The sequence below is a fragment of the Eptesicus fuscus genome, chromosome 2 (genome assembly GCF_027574615.1).
Source record: "Eptesicus fuscus isolate TK198812 chromosome 2, DD_ASM_mEF_20220401, whole genome shotgun sequence".
In the NCBI taxonomy this organism is placed as follows: Eukaryota; Metazoa; Chordata; class Mammalia; order Chiroptera; family Vespertilionidae; genus Eptesicus; species Eptesicus fuscus.
Window position 1 is genome coordinate 85,370,894 of NC_072474.1, and position 20,066 is coordinate 85,390,959.

Sequence of the window (20,066 nt, forward strand, 5' to 3'; positions counted from 1 at the left end):
AAAATCCTATGTATTTTGGGATTTCAGGTACAAATGTGAAAAGCTCAAAAATATTTTTTTCTAGATCCATATGACAATGTACTAGGTGTACTGGTTAATGCGGATTTTTTTCAATAGATGGAATTACACATATGTTGATATATATGCGATTTGATATGTATGCTATTTGGTTGTATTGACAACAAGCTTCAAAACTTCATATGTGAAATTTGCCGAAGGTGTTAACATCATAGATATTTTTATGCTTAAAAATGTCAAATTTGGTGCCAAAAAAGCATTTGCGGGAAGTTTTAATTCATTACTTTATTCTGAAGAAAAAGTTATTGTATACTTTGGGAAGCTTATGGTGAACATGCTCCATCTACCTCAAGATACTTGTGCACACTGGTTTAAACGCTTTAAAAGTGATGATTTCAATGTGAAAGACAATGTCTAGGACTCAGTGATGGCGAACCTATGACACGTGTGTCAGCACTGACACGCGTAGCCATTTCTGATGACACGCGGCCGCAGAGGCAGCCGCATGCCGAGGATGAAACATTTGTGAAATAATGTTTTTTTCCTCAAAGTAACACACTACCCAAGTTATGCTCAGTTTTTTGGCGAAGTTTGACACACCAAGCTCAAAAGGTTGCCCATCACTGGTCTAGGTCAACCGAAAAAGTTTGAAGACCAACAGTTACAAGCATTATTGGATAAAGATGCATGTCAAACTCAAAAACAACTTGCAGAAAGATTTAAACGTTGCTCAGCAAACAATTTCCGATCATTTACAAGCAATGGGAAAGATTTTAAAGGAAGGAAAATGGGTGCCACATCAACTGAACGAAAGACAAATAGAAAACTGAAAAGTCATCAGTTAAATGTTGCTTCAACGGCACGAAAGAAAGTCTTTTTTGCATCGAATTGTGACTGGTGATGAAAATGGATTTATTTTGAGAATCCCAAATGCACAAAATTATGGGTTGATCCAGGTCAACCATCAACATCGACTGCAAGGCCAAATTGCTTCGGAAAGAAGATAGTGCTCTGCGTTTGGTGGGATCAGGAAGGTGTGGTGTATTATGAGCTTCTGAAACGAGGTGAAACCGTTAATACTGATTGCTACCGACAACAAATAATCATCTTGAACCACGTTTTGATCGTGAAATGACCAGAATGTGCCAGAATACACGGCAAAGTAATTTTGCTTCATGATGACGCACCATCACACACTTCAAATCCAGTTAAAGACACGTTAAAAGATCTTGCCTGGGAAGTATTAACCCACCGTTGTATTCACCAGAACTTGCTCCTTCAAATTACCATTTATTCCTATCGATGGCACATGACTTTCTGAGCAGCACTTCAGAACATATGAAGAAGTGGAAAATTGGGTCTCTGAATGGTTTGCCTCAAAATAAGAAAAGTTCTATTGGGATGATATCCACAAATTACCTGAAAGATGGGGGCATGTGTAGCTAGTGATGGACATTACTTTGAATAAAGCACTTTTGATGTTTCTCTTGAAATTATCATGTTTTCTTTGATTACAAAATCTGCCATTATTAACCAGTACACCTAGTATTTGTTATGTATTAGTCTAAATTTTATAATTTCTGTTTGATGGAGAAAGTTTTTTCCTTCAATTCTCAGAAATTTTCTCTGTAAAGTTTCTAGTTCAAGGAGATAAACATTTTCTATGCTTACAAAGAAAGTTATTAGAGGCATTGTTTTATAGTAGAAATTGCCCTGAGCTTTATTGGATTCAAGAGAGTAAAGCTCTAGCCTCGATCCTACATATTAGTATGAAACCCAAGTTACTTGCCTATTATGCATCAATTTCTTCATCTAAAATGCAATATTCAGACTAAAGACCCTTTTTAGCTCTCAGATTCTGAGATTCTACTGTTGTGGAATTAGAATTTTTTCTCTTTAATTTCTAAATTCTTTACAATATACTTAATATATATTTAAATAAACTTTAAAAATCCTTACCAATCTCAGAGGGAAGTGGGGGAGGCAGGAAGAGATTAGCCAAAGAACTATGCATAACCCATGGACACAGACAATAGTGTGGTGAAGGCCTGGGGGAGGGGGGACAGGAGGAGGGAGGAGGCAGCTAATGGGGGGAAAAGGGGGGCATCTATAATACTTTAAACAATAAAGATAAATTTAGAAATGAAGAGGTAAAATTAACACACCTCTAAAATATACTTTAGAACAAGTAGAATTATCTTGAAACCTAGACATGTCAATTACAGTGAAACCTCTGTTCTAGAATGTCTCCATCTATAATGTCTCAAATAGTTCGCTTCTCAACCTGACAACCCTTTAATGCTGATACCTGTATGACCAGTCATGCGTCAGAGAATGCTCAAGTATGAATCAGGTTACTACTAAACTTCATGTTAACATCTCAGGAAATTGTGCTGTCAATATTTTCATGATTTTTGCTTTTGTTGCTGCTTATCATTATTAAATATTTTTACTGTACATTTCTTTTTTTATTAAATTTTCATTTACATTTCATGTCCTTTTTGTTTTTAAAGTGTTTAGAGATTAAATAGTACATTAGACATATACTGTATATAAGAAGGGTTAAAACGGATTCATTTGGGGGTCTGGAACAGATTAATTCAATTTACAGTATTTCTAATGGGAAAAAATAATCTGGGCCCTGGCTAGTGTGTTCAGTGGTTAGAGCATTGGCCTGTACACTGAAGGGTCGTGGGCATGTACCTGGGTTGCAGGTTCGATCCTCTGTGTGGAGGCAACCAGTGGATGTATCTCTCACACATTGATGTTTCTCTCTCTCCCCTTCCTTCCACTCTATAAAAAATCAGTGGGAAAAATATCCTTGGATGAGGATTAACAATAAAAACAAAACAAAAAAGATTTGGTTTTTGAACAGCCTTCTGGAATGAATTAAGTTCAAGAACCGAGGTTCCACTGTGCACACATATTTCCTTAATCTGACTTAAAACTAAAAATAAAGACCCTTTAATTTTCTATCTTTCCTTCAGGTTTAATTTTTTTCCTAATTATAATGAAAAACATAATGATTATTTAAAAATTTGGAGGTAGTACTTCCCAGTGAAGCAGAAAATAAACCATCTATAATCACCAAGAGGCAACATTTAATATATTAGTGTATTCATTCCTAGTCCTTATTTAATTTTTCCCCTAGAAATCTTTATCTTAAAATAATAATATATGCTATTATAGAAAATATGAAAATGTTAAAAATGCAGTATCACCCATAATATTGGCTAGGGTTAACCACTGTTAACATTTTAATGGATTAACTTTTTCTGTTTTTCTCTGTGTATATAAATATTAAAATAATTGAGACCATGCTTATAAGGTATTTTGTATTCTACATTTTCTGTTTAACATTTTGGGAATATATGCCAGTATTATTATGGGTTCTTTAAAAGTATGAAATATTAGGGTCTATTAGATTTCAAACAATAGAACTACCAAGGGGCCTTAAGCAGTGGAAGTTTATTGTAAGAATTCATGGAGACTAAGGAAAACAGGAAGCTTTGTCATCCAGGCTTCAAGGTGACTGGAATATTATTGTTTGGGATATAGTACAGCTCTGGTGATGAAATTATTTGTCATTTTTCTCGGCAGTGCGTGTCCTTTGCTCCCTGGTCTAGTAGTCTGTCACGGTGACTTACCTGACTTTCAATTTTAGCTTCTGCTGTTGCAACATAAACTGGCAGAGCACTTTTTCCCTCTATCTCATAGTTTCTGCTTACTGTTGGCTTCAGCTTAATCTTAATTGCTACTTATTTGTGGCTTTACAGTATCTTGGCTTCAGTTAAATTTTATGTTACCAACAATTGTCTCTTACTTTCAGATAACTCAAGAAAGAGTGTCAGATTGAGTTAGCTAATGTGCAAGTTGGGTAGGTCTGTTGAACCTGCCATCCCATATGCTGCTAGCCAGCCCAGGGATTAGCTGTTCTTAGAGCAGATGCCCATTTGTGTTTTAATTTGCTAGAGCATAGGGAGCTAGCTGCTAGTCAGGCACTCAGAGTAACAGTTATTCTATACTACACATTGTTTTGAACTGTATAATATTCTTTCATATTGATTTATTATGATTAATTTAATACAACTGTAATACATTTCTATTGTTTTAAAGCCCACTGTTAAAATAACATCAAAATTTAGAAGGTGAGAAAAATAATCACAGAACAAAACACATTGAAACAGTCAGATTCTTGACAGTTCTGCATTTAAAAGGCAAAACTCACCATTAATTCAAAATATATTTTAATTCAAAATAATGATGCATTAGTGAATTCTAACATCAATAATATGAGGCATACAAGGAACATCCTATCTAATAAAGAGGAAATATGCTAATTGACCCTCACGCCATCACAAAGTTGTTGACACCCCACAGCCAATAAGGAGGGAATATGCTAATTGACTACCCTGCCCTCAGAGATGGCGGCGCCCACAGCCACAAGATGGTGGTGCCCAGTCCCCTCAGCCCCATCGGGCGGCAGGCGCACGACAAGGCTGGGCCTGCCCCAAGGTGGGCCCGGCTGCTCCACACGCCTGCCTTCTGAGTCCCCCAGTCCCCTCAGCACCCCCCCAGCCACCCAGGGTCGGCCCAAGGTGCAGGCAAGCCTCGGATGGCAGCTGCCCAGCTGCCCAGGGCTGCCCGAGGCTCAGGTAACCAGGGCTGGCAGAGGCTTGTGCTGCTGGCAGTGGCAGCAGCAGAGGTGTGATGGGACGTCGCCTTCCCCTGATCACCAGGTCGCCTCTCGCCTGAGGCCTCCTGGACTGTGAGAGGAAGGAGGCCGGGCTGAGGGACCCCCCCCTCCAGTGCATGAATTTTCATGCATCGGGCCTCTAGTAGAAGAAATAAAAATGCAAGTAAAAAGGACTGGGCTTGAGCTACAGAAAAGGTTGAAATACATTCAGTAAACTATTGACTGGTGAACCCAAGACTCCCGTTTACTTATAATAAAACTAGTGGCCCAGTGCACAAAATTCGTGCACATTAAAAGGGGATTAATTAGAGGAAATAATTTAATATTGCTACTTGCCCTTTCTCTATAATAGAAGTGTCAGAGATTAAAGAAAATTAGTAAAATGTATCTGAAAATATTCCTCCTGTCAGAGTCTGGGGCGCACCACGGGATCCAGAGTCAAGCCCCCCCCACCCACATGTGCCTCAAAATTGCGTGAGACCCAGGCCTGGCCTTCCCCCCCCCCCCCCCCCCCCCCCCGCCAATTGGGCTAGATCCAGACCCGGCCAGTCCCACCCTTGTCAAGCCCTGCCGGGCAGGGGGCATAGCCTCAGGTCCCCTGGCCTGGTGCCAGGATGGGGGTCTGGCCTGAGGTCCCCCAGCCCAGCCCAGGGCGGGGGGCATGCCTTGAGGTCCCCCATCAAGACCCTCTGGGTGGGGGGCATGGCCTGAGGTCCCCCATCAAGCCATGCCAGGCAGGGGTGCGTAGCCTCAGGTCCCCCAGCCCAGCACCGGGAGGGGGTGCAGCCTCAGGTCCCCCATCAAGCCCTGCTGCGTGGGGGGCATGGCCTGAGGTCTCCTACCAAGCCCCACTGTGTGGGGGGCATGGCCGAGGTCCCCTACCAAGCCTAGCTAGGCAGGGGGGGCACAGCCTCAGGTCCCCCGTCAAGCCCCGCCGAGCAGGGGGTACAGTTTGAGGTCCCCCAGCTTGGTGCTGGAGTGGGGGGCGCGACCTGAAGTCTCCTGTCAAGCCCTACCTGGTGGGGGGAGCGCGGCCTGAGTTCCCCCAACCCAGCACTGGGGGTGCACCTTGAAGTCCCCTGTCAAGCCCAGCCAGGTAGGGGGGCGCAGCCTCAGGTCCCCTGGCCTGGTGCTGGGGTGGGGGTGTGTGGCCTGAGGTCCCCCGTCAAGCCCCGCTGGGTGGGGGGTGCGGTCTGAGGTCCCCAGCCTGGTGCCGGGGTGGGGGGCATGGCTTGAAGTTCCCTGTCAAGCCCCACCTGGTTGGGGGCACAGCCTGAGGTCCCCTAGCCCAGCACCGGGATGGGAAGCACACCTTGAGGTCCCCTGACCTAGTGCCGGAGCGGGGGCCGCAGTCTGAGGTTCCCCCAGCCTGATGCCAAGGCAGGGGGCGTGGCCTGAGGTCCCTTGTCAAGCCCCACGGGGGCGGGGGCGGGTGTGGGTGTGGGTGTAGCCTCAGGTCCCTGCTTATTGCTTGTTAAGGCTCCTTATGGGAACTTGGCCTCAGCTGTGGTGCAGCCATCTTTGTGATGGAGTGATGGTCAATTAGCATATCCCCTCTTTATTATATAGGATACCTAGTTAATATCAAGTAAAACATTCAAATAGAAAAAAAAGTGATGTATACTATAAAAATACATTTAAAGTATTTACTTAGCAACTACTTACTATACATCTGCTGAAAAAACATTCTACTTTAAGAAAACAAATAAGGTAAAATGTCTTTAATACTCCCTTACCAAAATAACAGTGCAGAATACTTGATTCTTCAATAACATATCTGTGCCATTGTTTCTGGGTCAAAGGGTATGACTATTCTTTTTTTTTTTTTTTTTTAAATATATTTTATTGATTTTTTACAGAGAGGAAGAGAGAGGGATAGACAGAAACATCGATGATAGAGATACATCGATCAGCTGCCTCCTGCACACCCCCTACTGGCGATGTGCCCGCAACCAAGGTACATGCCCTTGACCGGAATCGAACCCGGGACCTTTCAGTCCGCAGGCCGACGCTCTATCCACTGAGCCAAACCGGTTTCGGCATGACTATTCTTTATAGACTACTATCTAATTGTATCCTTGAAGACTATAATTTTGTAAGTTTTTTTTTTAATCCTCATCCGAGGATATGTTTTGCTTATTTTATCTTTTAATATATTTTTATTGATTTCAGAGAGGAAGGGAGAGGGAGAGAGAGAAATTGATTTCAGAGAGGAAGGGAGAGGGGAGAGAGAAAGAAACATCAAAGATGAGAGAGAATTACCGATTAGCTGCCTCCTACATGCTCCCTACTAGGGACCAAGCCTGCAACCTGCAACCTGGCCATGTGCCCTGATTGGGAATCGAACCATGACCTCCTGGTTCACGGGTGGATGCTCAACCACTGAGCCAAACCAGCCAGGTGAGAGAAGAGGGGAGAGGGAGGAAGAGAGAAAGAAAAACATCCATCAAACCTGAAACCTGGCTGGTTTTGTGTTTTCTTTTTATTTAACAATATATGTACTTTCCACATTTTTAATAATTGTCTAATACTCTGTTATATTGAGATACTATAATTTACTTAACATTAACATGATGTTTGTTTCTCTATCATTTCAGGGAACTTGTTTATGCATATATTTTTATTTACATTCCAGATTATTTTTAGGTTAGATTCCTAAAAGGGAAATCAACTATGACAACAGTATAAATACTATTAATGCCAAATTGATTATTGGAATGATTTTAATAATTTATAGTTTCACTGACAGGACATAATATTTTTCATCCTAAGATTTTCTTACCAACATAAAATCTTTTTTGTTTTATTTTTCTAATTAGTCTTTGGAGATAACTGAATTAAGATGCCACCTTGAATCACATTTTTCAAAATTAAATGCTACTTCCAGCCTTTTGGATTAATGTTAGGTTATTAGGTTTGAAGGGAGTTCAGCTTCCTACCCCATTGCTCTTCTTTCAATCCTATCAAGTCATCATTTTGAAGATGAAACTTGGCCTTTCCAATTCTGTCCAGGGCTAATTGTACTTTGATGTAAAAAAAAGTAAATTCTGCCAAAACCGGTTTGGCTCAGTGGATAGAGTTTCGGCCTGTGGACTGAAAGGTCCCAGGTTCGATTCTGGTCAAGGGCATGTACCTTGGTTGCTGGCACATCCCCAGTAGGGGGTGTGCAAGAGGCAGCTGATAGTTGTTTCTCTCTCATCGATGTTTCTAGCTCTCTATCCCTCTCTCTTTCTCTCTGTAAAAAACCAATAAAATATATATTTTTTAAAAAAGTAAATTCTTCTTACCAGATTTAAAAATGTTAAACTTAAAGGTGCATAATGGATATGATGCTGTCAAGTTAACCTGAAACATGTATCTCATTTTCATTGCTAACAAACCCCACATCTTGCCAAACTTAAAAAACACCCCCCCCCAAATAGAACTAAGTATTATCAAAACTAAGTAACTTATGCCACATTAAAATCATTAAAAGTAACATTTGTAGTTAATATTAAGAAACATGAAGTGTGGTTTTTCTTACCCATTTAATAAAATAAGATGGTCTTATAAAACTTTATCTGACAGTATTACTTTGGTTGACCTAGAATTAAAAAAAAAGGCTTTAGCAGAAATGAAACACATAACAAAGGAGCTGCTGTTTTCTATGTCTGTAAGACATTCCCCACTCTGATACTCAAGCTCTTTGCTAGGAGAAAGCATGGTGTATGAAGGGGAACTTGCTGAAAAGAACTGTTTTCAGTTGTTGAGAGCAGACTCATCAGTAATGTTGCTTTAAGCCTGACTAGTAGTTTGAATAATGAATGGGAGGTGAGATAAAGATAATGAATGTAGAGGACTCTTGCAGGAAATTGGATGAGGAAGGAAAAGAAAAGGTTGCCATTATATATTTAAGGGACAAGAAAATAGGTGTTCAGATTCTCAGGCTTGGTAGACTTATGCAGGTTTGTAGGCTATGTATAAGGAGCCAGAAGAGAGGGAGAAATACAGTGGATTGCAGAGGAGACTGGAGGAGTTGCAACTAGGAGTAAATGGCTAGCTTTGGCTTGCCTCTATTCAGAAAGATGGTAAAGATACTGAAGACATAGGTAAATCTAAAAAATGAAAGGGTGAGAGGCAAAGTAGTTTATGTTCAATGGTCTTTTTTTCTCTGATTGGAATTAAGGACTATAGTTATCTGCAAAAAAATGTGAGTTGTGAGGATAAGGTTGAGCAATAGAGAAACAACAACTGTGGAGTATGGAAAAGGGAGTTTATTAGGAATGAATAAAGGTTATTATAATGTTAACCTAACTGAAGTTAGATAATATATTTATAACATGTGATTTTTCTCTTGTAGCCCCAGGCAATGGGAATTAAAGTAGAAATTTCAATTGAATTGGATTGATGAGACATTCTAGAGATGCAGAAAATAAAGGGTGTTTGTTGGAGTATGGTCAAAACGATTGTATAGTTCTGGCAGACAGGAAGATAGGGAGTCATAAGGGAGCTGGTATAGAGTGGAAAAGCAAGGAGGAGTAGTAAGCAGTAGGATACAGCCAGAGATGAAGAAACAAATTTGGTAAGGGTGGGAGAAATGAAATGATTGATGGTAGTGGTAAGAGGGGAATTTTACAGTTCAGAATTTTAGATACAGTTCCAAGTGATGACAATATACAGACTATTTCATGGTGGAAAAGGTTGCTGAATTAAATAGAGGTGCATTTCCTCAGAATAGGTGAAGTCAGATGACCACTTAGTTCTGGTGCTGAATATTGAACTAATTAGAATGAAGACGAGAGTCATGGTAGAAACAAAAATTGACATGGATGTCTATGTCCTTAGAGTGTGAAGGTGGGCAGAAAGAGTTTTAACATAGCAGGCTTGAGACTGCTATTCTTAGAAAGGCTTGCTTGCAGTGTTGGCTCTTGGCTTGTGTCTGGGAATTTGGAGAGTTCTCAGTATTCCCAGAATTTATATAAGAATGGCTCACTATGCCTAACCTGTATAGTGTGGTGTATATTGAACACCTGGTTTCATTCTGGGAGTCTGGAATTTTGGTACATGCTAAGGAGAGGGTGCCCATGTGACCAAAGCCCTGAGTAATAAGCTTTCTGGGTAGACAATATTATATACATATTGTCAAAGCTACTTACAGTAAACCTTGATATAATGGACTAATTCGGACAAGGGGGTGTCCATTAAAGCTGAAAGCCCATTATATATATAATAAAGTATGTTTTCTGAATGTGTATGTTAAAAAATTGACAAATTAGTTGGTTTATGTGGGTTTTTTTGTTTATGTGTTTTTACTTATGTAAACAGGTTTGTGTAATTAAAATTAAGTATGTATGAAAAGTTTAACTTCACAGAAAAGTTTTCTATGTATATTACTGTAATTTTTAATTTATACTGAATAGGACTAATAAATGTACATTCACTAGTCACAGTGAGTAAACAGATGCACATGGCTGGGGCGTGGCTTAGCACACTTAGAAACAGTCTACATGAGTTGAAACTGCTGTAGAAGTCACAGCACATGACAGAACCAATTACCATGTGAAATGTGGTGTGATCACGTGCTAATCATTCACCCAACATTGTTTATAACTCTTGGATTTTACATGTAGACTATGTAATATTTATGTTGGCGAAATTACTACAGTGTTTTTTCCAACATATGACCTATTCACTAACATTTGTTAAAAATAATAGTGAAGCAATAACAAAAAAATAACCTGTTAATTATAAACAAATCTTGTTAAGAGAATTTAAAAATTAACAGGGTGTTAATTTCCACATATGACATATGGATCAGAAATTTTGTTCATTAAATCTGAAGTTTGTTAAACATAGGTCCACAAAATTGAGGGCTTACTGTAGTGGAGGAATTAAGCACATCCTCAGTGTCTTCACTGAGAAGAGACTCTTGCAAGCTTGCTTCTGGTTTTCTCTGTACTTCACCCCAATGTATCTTTTATTTTATCTGTAATGTATTTTTGTTGTTGTTGTTATTTATTTGTTTATTGTTAAAAGTATTACATAAGTTTCCTTTTCCCCCCATTGACCTCTCCCCCAGCTGTCCCCACCCCCCAGTACATGCCCTCCTCCCCTGCCCACTAGTCTGTGTCCATCATCCCATGTGTCTTTTCCTTTTGCTGTAATAAATCTAGCTATGAGTGCAACTATATGCTGAATCCTGTGAGTCCTAATCAATCATTGAACCTGAGGTTCGTCTTGTGTGCCCCCAGCACAGAGGGAGTGACCTGGAAGTCTGAAAATGACAGTTGAGACTTGGAACAATGTGGTATAAATCAGGATTCATGGGCATTAGAGGAAGAGAAACAATGGTGTGGAAGACTACAATGAGGAATTAGTGAAATTGGACATTTTTTCTAGTTTGAAAATTGATAGATTTATTCAGCAAATATTGAATATTTATGTCTGACATTGGGCCAGATATTTGAGGTATAAAGATAATTTCAGTACCATACCTACCCATAAACAACTCAGTGTTTATCAGAGTAGGAAGTTAGGCTTGTTAACATAATTATAGTAAAATATGATAAAGATGTATAAGAGAGAATATAATCAAGTATTATGGGAACATGGAAGATAGAGTCTGGAAGGTGGACTCCAGGGAATGAGCTATAATTGAGGATTTCTAAGGAAAGTGTCATTTCAATAAGATTTTTGGTTAAAGTGAAAAAACTTAAGAGATACAAGGAGGTAACTAGGTAGGAGATAAAACAGGTTAAATATTAAAAGGAGTTCGGAAGAGGAAGTATCTATCAGGAAAAGGAGATTCTGAATTGGATGTAGATGAACGTGCAGGGGATCAGATTGGAGTGGCTTACACTTTGAGTTATGGCTACAGATTGTAGGAACCAGGTGACTGTGAAATGGCAGTAGGTAGGATATGGGTAAAACAAGCCTCTTTCAAAATGACACTTAGATTTAGGTATGAAGTTACAGTACCTCTGTATATTGCATGAACTTTCAAAATTACCTCAAGTTATATAAAAGTAAAAAAGTTGCCTTGTGCATGCTTTCTTTAAAAAAATTTTTTAAAAGTGAGATAAGTCTTTTTTTGTAGGACCTTGTAATCATGAAGTGTTACATAAAAGGTGTTTAATAGTTGTGATTTCAAAGACTTCTCTTTTCAGGGAATACTAGTAGACTTGTGAACTTGTACTAGGTAAGAGTAAAATAGATTAAGTTTAATGCATTTTATCTCTGTCATATTGCCATCCTTTGAAAATAGGTTATGTATTTTTTCAATTCCAAGGTCATGAGTATTTTTTTAAAAATATATTTTGATTGATTTCAGAGAGGAAGGGAGAGGGAGAGATAGAAACATCAGTGATGAGAGAGAATCATTGATTGGCTGCCTCCTGCTCGCCCTCCACTGGGGATCGAGCCTGCAACCCAGGCATGTGCCCTTGACTGGAATCGAACCTGGGACCGTTCAGTCCACAGGCCGAGGCTCTATCCACTGAGCCAAATCAGCTAGGGCAGTCATGAATATTTTACTCATGATTCAAGAAAAGGTCTTTTAGGCAATAATAATAGATGTAGTTATAGCACGTCATTTTCTTTCATACCGTCTAAGAGATTGGTAATTAATAGATATTGGATAATAAGTAACACAGTTGTTGGTAGCAGTTGGCCAATCCAAACTTCCTTTTTATTTATTTATTATCTCTCTCTTTTCTTCTACTTTTCTTCATCCACTTTTCCCTGTATTTTTCCTTCTGCCTTTATTGCTTTTATATACCAAGGATACCTATTACAATTCATAGCCATTGTTTATGTCCACTAGTAACACTCAAATCTAGGGGGAAAAAGCCATCTATTAATATGGTTTAAAGTCAGTTTTTAAGGTATGGGTGGTAGCTTATTTTTTTCTTTTGTTTATATAGTGCTGGATAACATTCAGCCCCCCCGCCCCTTTTTTAAAAATAAAGCAAGACTGTCATTTCAAGGAAAACAACTTGTAGTATTTGTTGTCAATAATAAAATTTCAACTTTTCAGAGGAAAATTAGAATTTTGGAAAATTTGTATCTGCCACTGTGAGCTGGACAGCTTCCCCATATGTAAAGACCTTTCTGATGAGGTCAGTGATCATATTAATGAATGTGATGATTCCTATATCATAAAGTATGTCAGCATTTGACGAATGAAGCTACAAAATCAGGTCTGGGTAAAAAAAAAAATTCATTCAAAATATATGCCAATAGATTTTAAATTTTAGCACAGTATTAAAAGTTCATTGATGAGAGAAACCAAGATGGCGGCATAGGGAAGCACCTAATCTGCTACCTCCCACAACAATTTCAAAACTACAACTAAAAGACAGAACGGACATCACCCAGAACCACAGGAAAGCTCTCTGGCAGGAGAGGGAAGGAAGCCCCCAACTGCACTGAACCCCAGTTCTGAGTGAAACGCCATGGACCCAGGCTCATGGGGAGGGGGGGTTGGACTGTCAGGTAGAGAGAAAGGCACACAGATACTCGGAGAGGAAGCCATGGCGGGCAGGGGTCTGGAGGCATGCACGCGAGTGTGCGCATGACTGAATGCTGAGGTTGCTGCTAGCTCTCCCTAGTGGAAGGGAGTCAGAAGCTCCTGGCTGCACTGAACCCCAGTTCCGACTGCACTGAACCACAATTCCAGGCGAGCCTGGGGGAACCTGGACTGTCAGGCGGAAACTCAGGGGAGCACGGAAGGCAGAGGTCTGAAGGCGCGTGCGCAAGGGCAGGGCTGACGGGAAGCCAAGACCTTCTGTGCAGCTCTGAGACTCCGCCCTATCCAAGCTGAGCACAGAGGCTTTTGCAGTTTTGCAAGTCTGGTCCTATAAGGCTATATCCAGCACAGGTCTCCCGGCATAGACACAGCTGATACACATAGCCAATTGGACTGGAGGTCAATTCCTCCCAGTGATACCAACAACAATCAGGACTTAACTACAACAAGGCTGTACACACAGACCACAAAGTTGTGCACCAAGAGTGTCTACCTCAGGTGACTGGGGAGGCTGACCCACTGGGCCATATAGGAAACCTAGCACACAGAGCTACCCTACCAACTCAGGGAAGCAGCGAAAATGCGGAGACAAAGTAACAGATCACAATCGAAAGAAATGGAGGAAAATAAACAACTGGATATAGAATTAAAAACCACAGTCATAAGGTTTTTCAAGAATCTCCTAGAAAAGGCCGATAAATTTAGCCAGACCCTTGAGGATATGAAAAAGGACCAACTAGAAATTAAACATACACTGACTGAAATAAAAAATATTATACAGAGACCCAACAGCAGACTTCAGAAACGCAAGAATCAAGTCAAAGATTTGAAATACAAAGAAGCAAAAACACTCAACTGGAAAAGAAAAAAGAATCCAAAAAGTTGAAGATAGTGTAAGAAGCCTCAGGGACAACTTCAAGCGTACCAACATCCAAATTATGGGGGTGCCAGAAGAAGAAGAGAGAGCAAGATACTGAAAACCTATTTGAAGAAATAATGACTGAAAACTTCCCCAACCTGGTGAAAGAAATAGACTTACAAGTCCAGGAAGCGCAGAGAACTCCAAACAAAAGGAATCCAAAGAGGACCACACCAAGACACATCATAATTAAAATGCCAAGAGCAAAAGACAAAGAGAGAATCTGAAAAGCAGCAAGAGAAAAACAGTTAATTACCTACAAGGGAGCACCCATACAATTGTCAGCTGATTTCTCAACAGAAACTATGCATGCCAGACAGGAATGGCAAGAAATATTCAAAGTGATGAATAGCAAGAACCTACAACCAAGATTACTCTACCCAGCAAAGCTATCATTCAGAATGGAAGGTCAGATAAAGAGCTTCACAGATAAGAAGAAGCTAAAGGAGTTCATCACCACCAAACCAGTATTATATGAAATGCTAAAAGGTATTCTTTAAGAAGAGGAAGAAGAAAAAAAAGTAAAGGTAAAAATTATGAACAACAAATACATATCCACCAACAAGTGAACCCAAAAATCAAGTGAATTGAAAATCTGAGGAACAGAATAAACTGGTGAATATAATAGAATCAGGGGCATAGAAAGGGAGTGGACTCATAATTCTCAGGGGGAAAGGGGTATGGGGGGGTGCAGGAAGAGACTGGATAAAAATTGTACACCTATGGATGAGGACAGTGTGGGGGAGGTAAGGGCAGAGGGTGGGGTGGGAACCGGGTGGAGGGGAGCTTTGGGGGGAAAAAAGGAGAAACTATTGTAATAATCTGAACAATAAAGATTTATTAAATTTAAAAAAAGTTCATTGATAGACTTTCAGCATCCTTCTTGCAAAACCATAAGAGAATGCCATCTGTTAGGTTTTGGTGTAGTAAATATATTTTTCAATGACATATCTGGCGAGGCCCAATTTTCTTCATCAACATCAACCAAAAGAGCATATCACAGATTGAATGCAGAAAGAGATGTGAGAATCCAGCTGTGTTTCATTGTCAAATGTTAAAAAGATATGTGAAAATGTCACATACTTTTCTCACTAAAGATTTTTGTGTTGAAAAACAGGTATTTTGCATAAAAGTGTTATTTTTGTTAGCATATAATGGGCTATATAAAATTTATGACTAAAATTTTAAAATGTTTTCGATGTCTTAATTCTAATGTCTAATCCAAAATATCAATAAATGTAAACCACATAAATTTCAAAGGTCATTGAGGTCCTCAAGAATTTAAAAAAGCAAAGAGGTACTGACACCAAACATTTAAATACCCCTGCAGCAGAGTACTATATTTCAAATGGAGATGAGGAAAGGGTACCTGATTATCATTGCCTATTCTTCCTGTAGTCATGAAGTATATCACTTGAATATTCTCTTGTTTAGAAATTTTTAAAAGGGAAAGCAAATTGCTGTTGGAATTTGTTGGGGAGACTCTAAGGCCACCAACAGCAGCATTTTCTTGACCGTTCTTTCAGGTATTCTTGTTTAGCTGGTGGAAACACAAGCAAGGGAGAATGGACAATTATCTGCACCAAACCGAATTAATGGTTGCTGGAAAAGCTGAACACTCCCTTCTAGTGTGAATCATGTTCCTGTTCATCTTTCCTGGGACATTACTTTGGGGGTGAGATGAAGGAAGAGGAAGAATTACTATCTGTTCTTAAGATACAACTTAACAAAATGTGTGAGAATAGGAACTGAGTGCCAAAAGAATGTTCTTGAAATTACCAGTTGTTAACTTGTAAAAATAACTAACTACTGGCCTGGCTTAAAGCTCTGCTTGCAGGAACAGCAGGGCAGTTAGCTCATAGTACTCCCTGGGCAAAGCATCAACATTCAGCCACTCATCCAATGAGCGAAGTATCCAGGCTCTGGAAAGAAAGGAAATTAGGGTTTAAACTCATACTAGACTGCTCTCTCCAATTTAGCATATTAACTAGCAAATTATAGGTATTCTCTGCTTTAAATATTTAATCACTGGGGATGTAGGGAGGACCTTTTTCTTTGGGAGACTTGGAGGTATCTGGTTGTTGCTTTTCTAGAAAATGTCAAAGACCAGTTGGAAGGAGATGGTTAATTAATTGCAATAATAAACCTGGTTGAAATGGAAACTATCAATTGAAGGAGAAAACCTCCAGACTGAGGGAGATCATGTAAGAGAAGGAAGTTTATATTAAGAAGGTTGAATACGCAAACATTTGTTGAATGTTTCCTTAAAGGGAATAGATGAAAAGGAAGTACATTATGGTAGAGACCTCACTGAGAACTATCAGCAAGCTCTTCACACCTCTTCCTCCTGGGAGGATCTTTAAGATTGGAAGAGGGTTATCTGGAGGCTTTTTCCAGTAGAATCACATTGCTCTGAGGCCCCTACATAGACAGAAAATAGGTTTAGCTCAATCGTCCAATCTTAGAAAGAGAATGGCATTAGTGCCAGAATTACATTAAACAATAATGGTTGCCAGTTTATGTTTAGTGTGAAAAGAACTTGGGCTTGGACCTAGGTAATTGTGTTGTAATTTTTTTTTGTAAATAGTATCCATTATTTTTAAAGATAGATTAATGTTATTTCAATGCTGCTATTAAATAGTATATGAAAGTACTTAAGATGATAAAGAAATGGTCTCAGAACCCACTGTTCACAGGTAGGGAAGTCTAGATCATGATACAAACCACAGCCTGACCCACGTAAGTTTTTTAATTGACTTGCACAGTGTTTTAGAGATGGGAAAGTGCATAGAAATCTGGTTTTCCACCTCCTCTTGGAACAAGAAAATCATACAGTCTGTCAAAAGTGGGTCTGCCTTCTAGATTGACATTAATCCGCTGGATCTGATCTCTCTCCCTTTCCCTTCCTCTCTTTTCCCCTCCCCACAGCTAGGCTCCATCATTCCTTACTGCCTTCACACAGCTCATCTTATTCATTTGATTTCCCTGTCCAGCTCTACTAGATGGTTGAATAAGAAATTCCTACTCTAGCCAGCTGTTTAATACAGAATCTCAGCGGTTCCCTCTTACCAGCGCCAGCTACCCTACATACAGTATTATCTATTTAAAGATTGTTAAGACAGTGAATCTTAAAGGTTCTCATCATAGGTAAAAACTTTTTTGTAACTATGTGAAGTGATAGATATTAACTAAATTCACTTGGCAATCATTTAATAATACACACATGTATCAAACCATTGTGTTGTACACCTTAAATTAATATAATTTTATGTGTCAGTTATCTCTCAATGAAATGAGGGTCCAACAAAAATGATCATATTGAAGAATCTCAATATTATTTCCAGGGTGATCTGCTATTGCCAATGTGTCTTAATATTTATTTTATTTTTATCTAATAACATGTGAAGAAGTAGTCATGTGCCCAGTCAATTCTCATGATCTTTTCAGACATTTAAACACTTAAGGATATTAAAATGCACTACTTAGGTTTCATTTCTTTGCGGGTAAGGATAGCAAATGTCTTAAAATTTGAAAGCTTAAATAGCCAGGCCAGCTACCACATTGTTCCAGGTGTTTTTGCATTCTCTGGCTGTAATAGTGTAGATCTCAGAAAGTGTTAACTAATCAGTTTGCATCTTTAGACATGTTACTGCTAATATTGAATGTTAACAAATATTCTTGACCTAAAGAGTAATTAATAGAGGTTTTAGCTTTGTTACTTAGTTGGAAGAACCTTCATAATTTTGACAAATTTGAACATTTAAACATTGTGTTGTTTTTCATTACATAATATTTGTTTCACAAAGATAACCCCAAACAAGTTATTCACAGCCTCTTATTATACAAAAGTTTTGATTCAGCTGCTTAAATTGCTTGTTACATTTCATAAATGGTTGATTAGAATGTTTTTGTGTCTCAATCTTCCGTGGTTATTCTGTATATGAAGCTGCTATTTACTTGACCCTTGATTAAGTTAAATGGTATATTTTGTGCAGCAATGACATGCAATAACATTTTTCTCCTTTTTAAAATAGATTTGGACTGAGCAACAAATTTGAATCAGAATTCCCTTCTTCATTAACTGGAAAAGTGAGTGTCTGTTAATTATTTAGATATTATTTATACACCTCAAAATTAAAGTCTTTTCCTAACAAATTAGGAATAAGATTTATAATGATGCATGTTTATTGACATTAATATTGCACTGTTGTTATTTCTTAAATTTTTTTCTTTAGGTAGCTCCTGAAGAATTTAAAGCCAGCATCAACAGAGTTAACAGTTGTCTTAAGAAGAACCTTCCTGTTAATGTACGTTGGCTACTTTGTGGCTGCCTTTGTTGCTGCTGCACATTAGGTTGCAGTATGTGGCCAGTTATTTGTCTCAGTAAAAGAGTAAGTTGAATTATATATTTTAATATAAATTTAGATGTAGACAAGCAAGTCTTGCATTTATCTGTTTTTATTTTTTTGTATTGAATGAGTCATTCTATCCTGAATACTATACAAAAATAATCTGATCCAGTAGAGGAGTGATTAATTAAATTATGGTATGCTCACATGCTGTTAATATTAAATAACCATCTAAAATTACTTGAGAGTGGAGTAGAATACAGCATTCTGTGTATGTATATATTGATGGTGGCATAGGATAATGATCTAAAATGCTGGATTCAGCTGTACCACTTATCTCTGTGGCCTTAGGCATGTTTCTTAACCTCTTTAAATTCTTGTTGACATATCTGTAAAATGGAAATATTCACCTAAAGCAGGGTTGTTGTAAGGATAAAATAAAATAGTATTTTTAAAGCTCTTAGCTAAGTAGCTCAAAGTAAGGGTCTAATATTGATTAGTAGCATTTTTATTAATATATAAGATACTTTCCATAAAAGAAATAAAATTATTATAATGCTTATTTATAATTGGTAAGATTATAGGGAATTCTGTTTTCTTTCTTTTATATTTTACAAGTTTCCTGTGATGAGTACATAATGATCCTGTAATCAGAAAATATTATCTAAAGTGTTGTAATTTGGGTGCTTATAATAAAATTTTCAAGATGTTGGTAGAGACATAAAAAACTGGTATCGATTGAATGTATTATATTTTTGTTAAAGTTTTTTAAAATTATGGTAATTATATGTATAAAAATGAAATACTGTTAAGTTGAAATTGAATGAATGTAATTGTGTGGCTACATTTCATTTTGTCTTCAAATGATAGGAAATACAGAAAAGCAAATTCTGTTTGTCCCTTGATTTTTGTTATGAAATAAGGTATATTTCTACTGAAAATATTTTTAAACTAGTATTTTTTATTGATAGGAAGTAGATGTCTATTTTCACCAGATCATCTTCAGACCGTAGAATTTTTTGATTTTTAAACTTCTTAAATTTTTGGTTGTTATTAGTTGAATTTGTAGCTCTTGTAGCTTAGATCCCCTCACTTCCAACTGTTTGGGTGTTTCTGTTGTTTAAATGACTACTGTATATCACTTCGTTTATACTTTTCTGTTATTTAACCCGAGGAATCATTGGAAATTCTGTGTTGTTTTTTTTTTTTTACTTTTTAAAAGTTTTTATTGGATTGATTGGGGTGAAATTGGTTAATAAAATTTTATAGGTTTCAAGTGTACAATTCTATAATACATCATCTATAAATTGTGTGTTCATCACCCAAAGTCAAATTTTCTTCCATTACTATTTATCTCCTCCCCCTTCATCCTCTTCTACTTCGCCCTGAAGTCTCCTTTCCCTCTGGTAATCACCTTACTGTTGTCTGTGTCTATAAGTTCATTTTGTTGTTGTTTGTTTTTTGGTTTAATCTTTTTACTTTTTTCACACAGCCCCCCAACCCCACTCCTCTGACAACTGTCAATCTGTTCTCTGTATCTGAGTCTGTTTCTATTTTGTTTGTTAGTTTATTTTGTTC

General features: G+C 38.3%; 1 protein-coding gene across 2 annotated transcripts in view; it reads left to right on the top strand.

The window, feature by feature from the left end:
* Positions 1 to 20,066, top strand: part of CHIC2 (cysteine rich hydrophobic domain 2) — a 62,012-nt gene that overhangs the window by 14,064 nt on the left and 27,882 nt on the right. Inside the window, exons 2-3 of one of the 2 annotated variants that reach the window (XM_028143808.2) lie at positions 18,174 to 18,228; positions 18,375 to 18,446. In XM_028143808.2, coding sequence (XP_027999609.1) covers positions 18,174 to 18,228; positions 18,375 to 18,446 — 127 coding nt within the window. Of the gene's footprint in view, positions 1 to 18,173; positions 18,229 to 18,374; positions 18,531 to 20,066 lie in introns of both variants that reach the window. The other variant, XM_008140313.3, reaches the window with a different exon arrangement.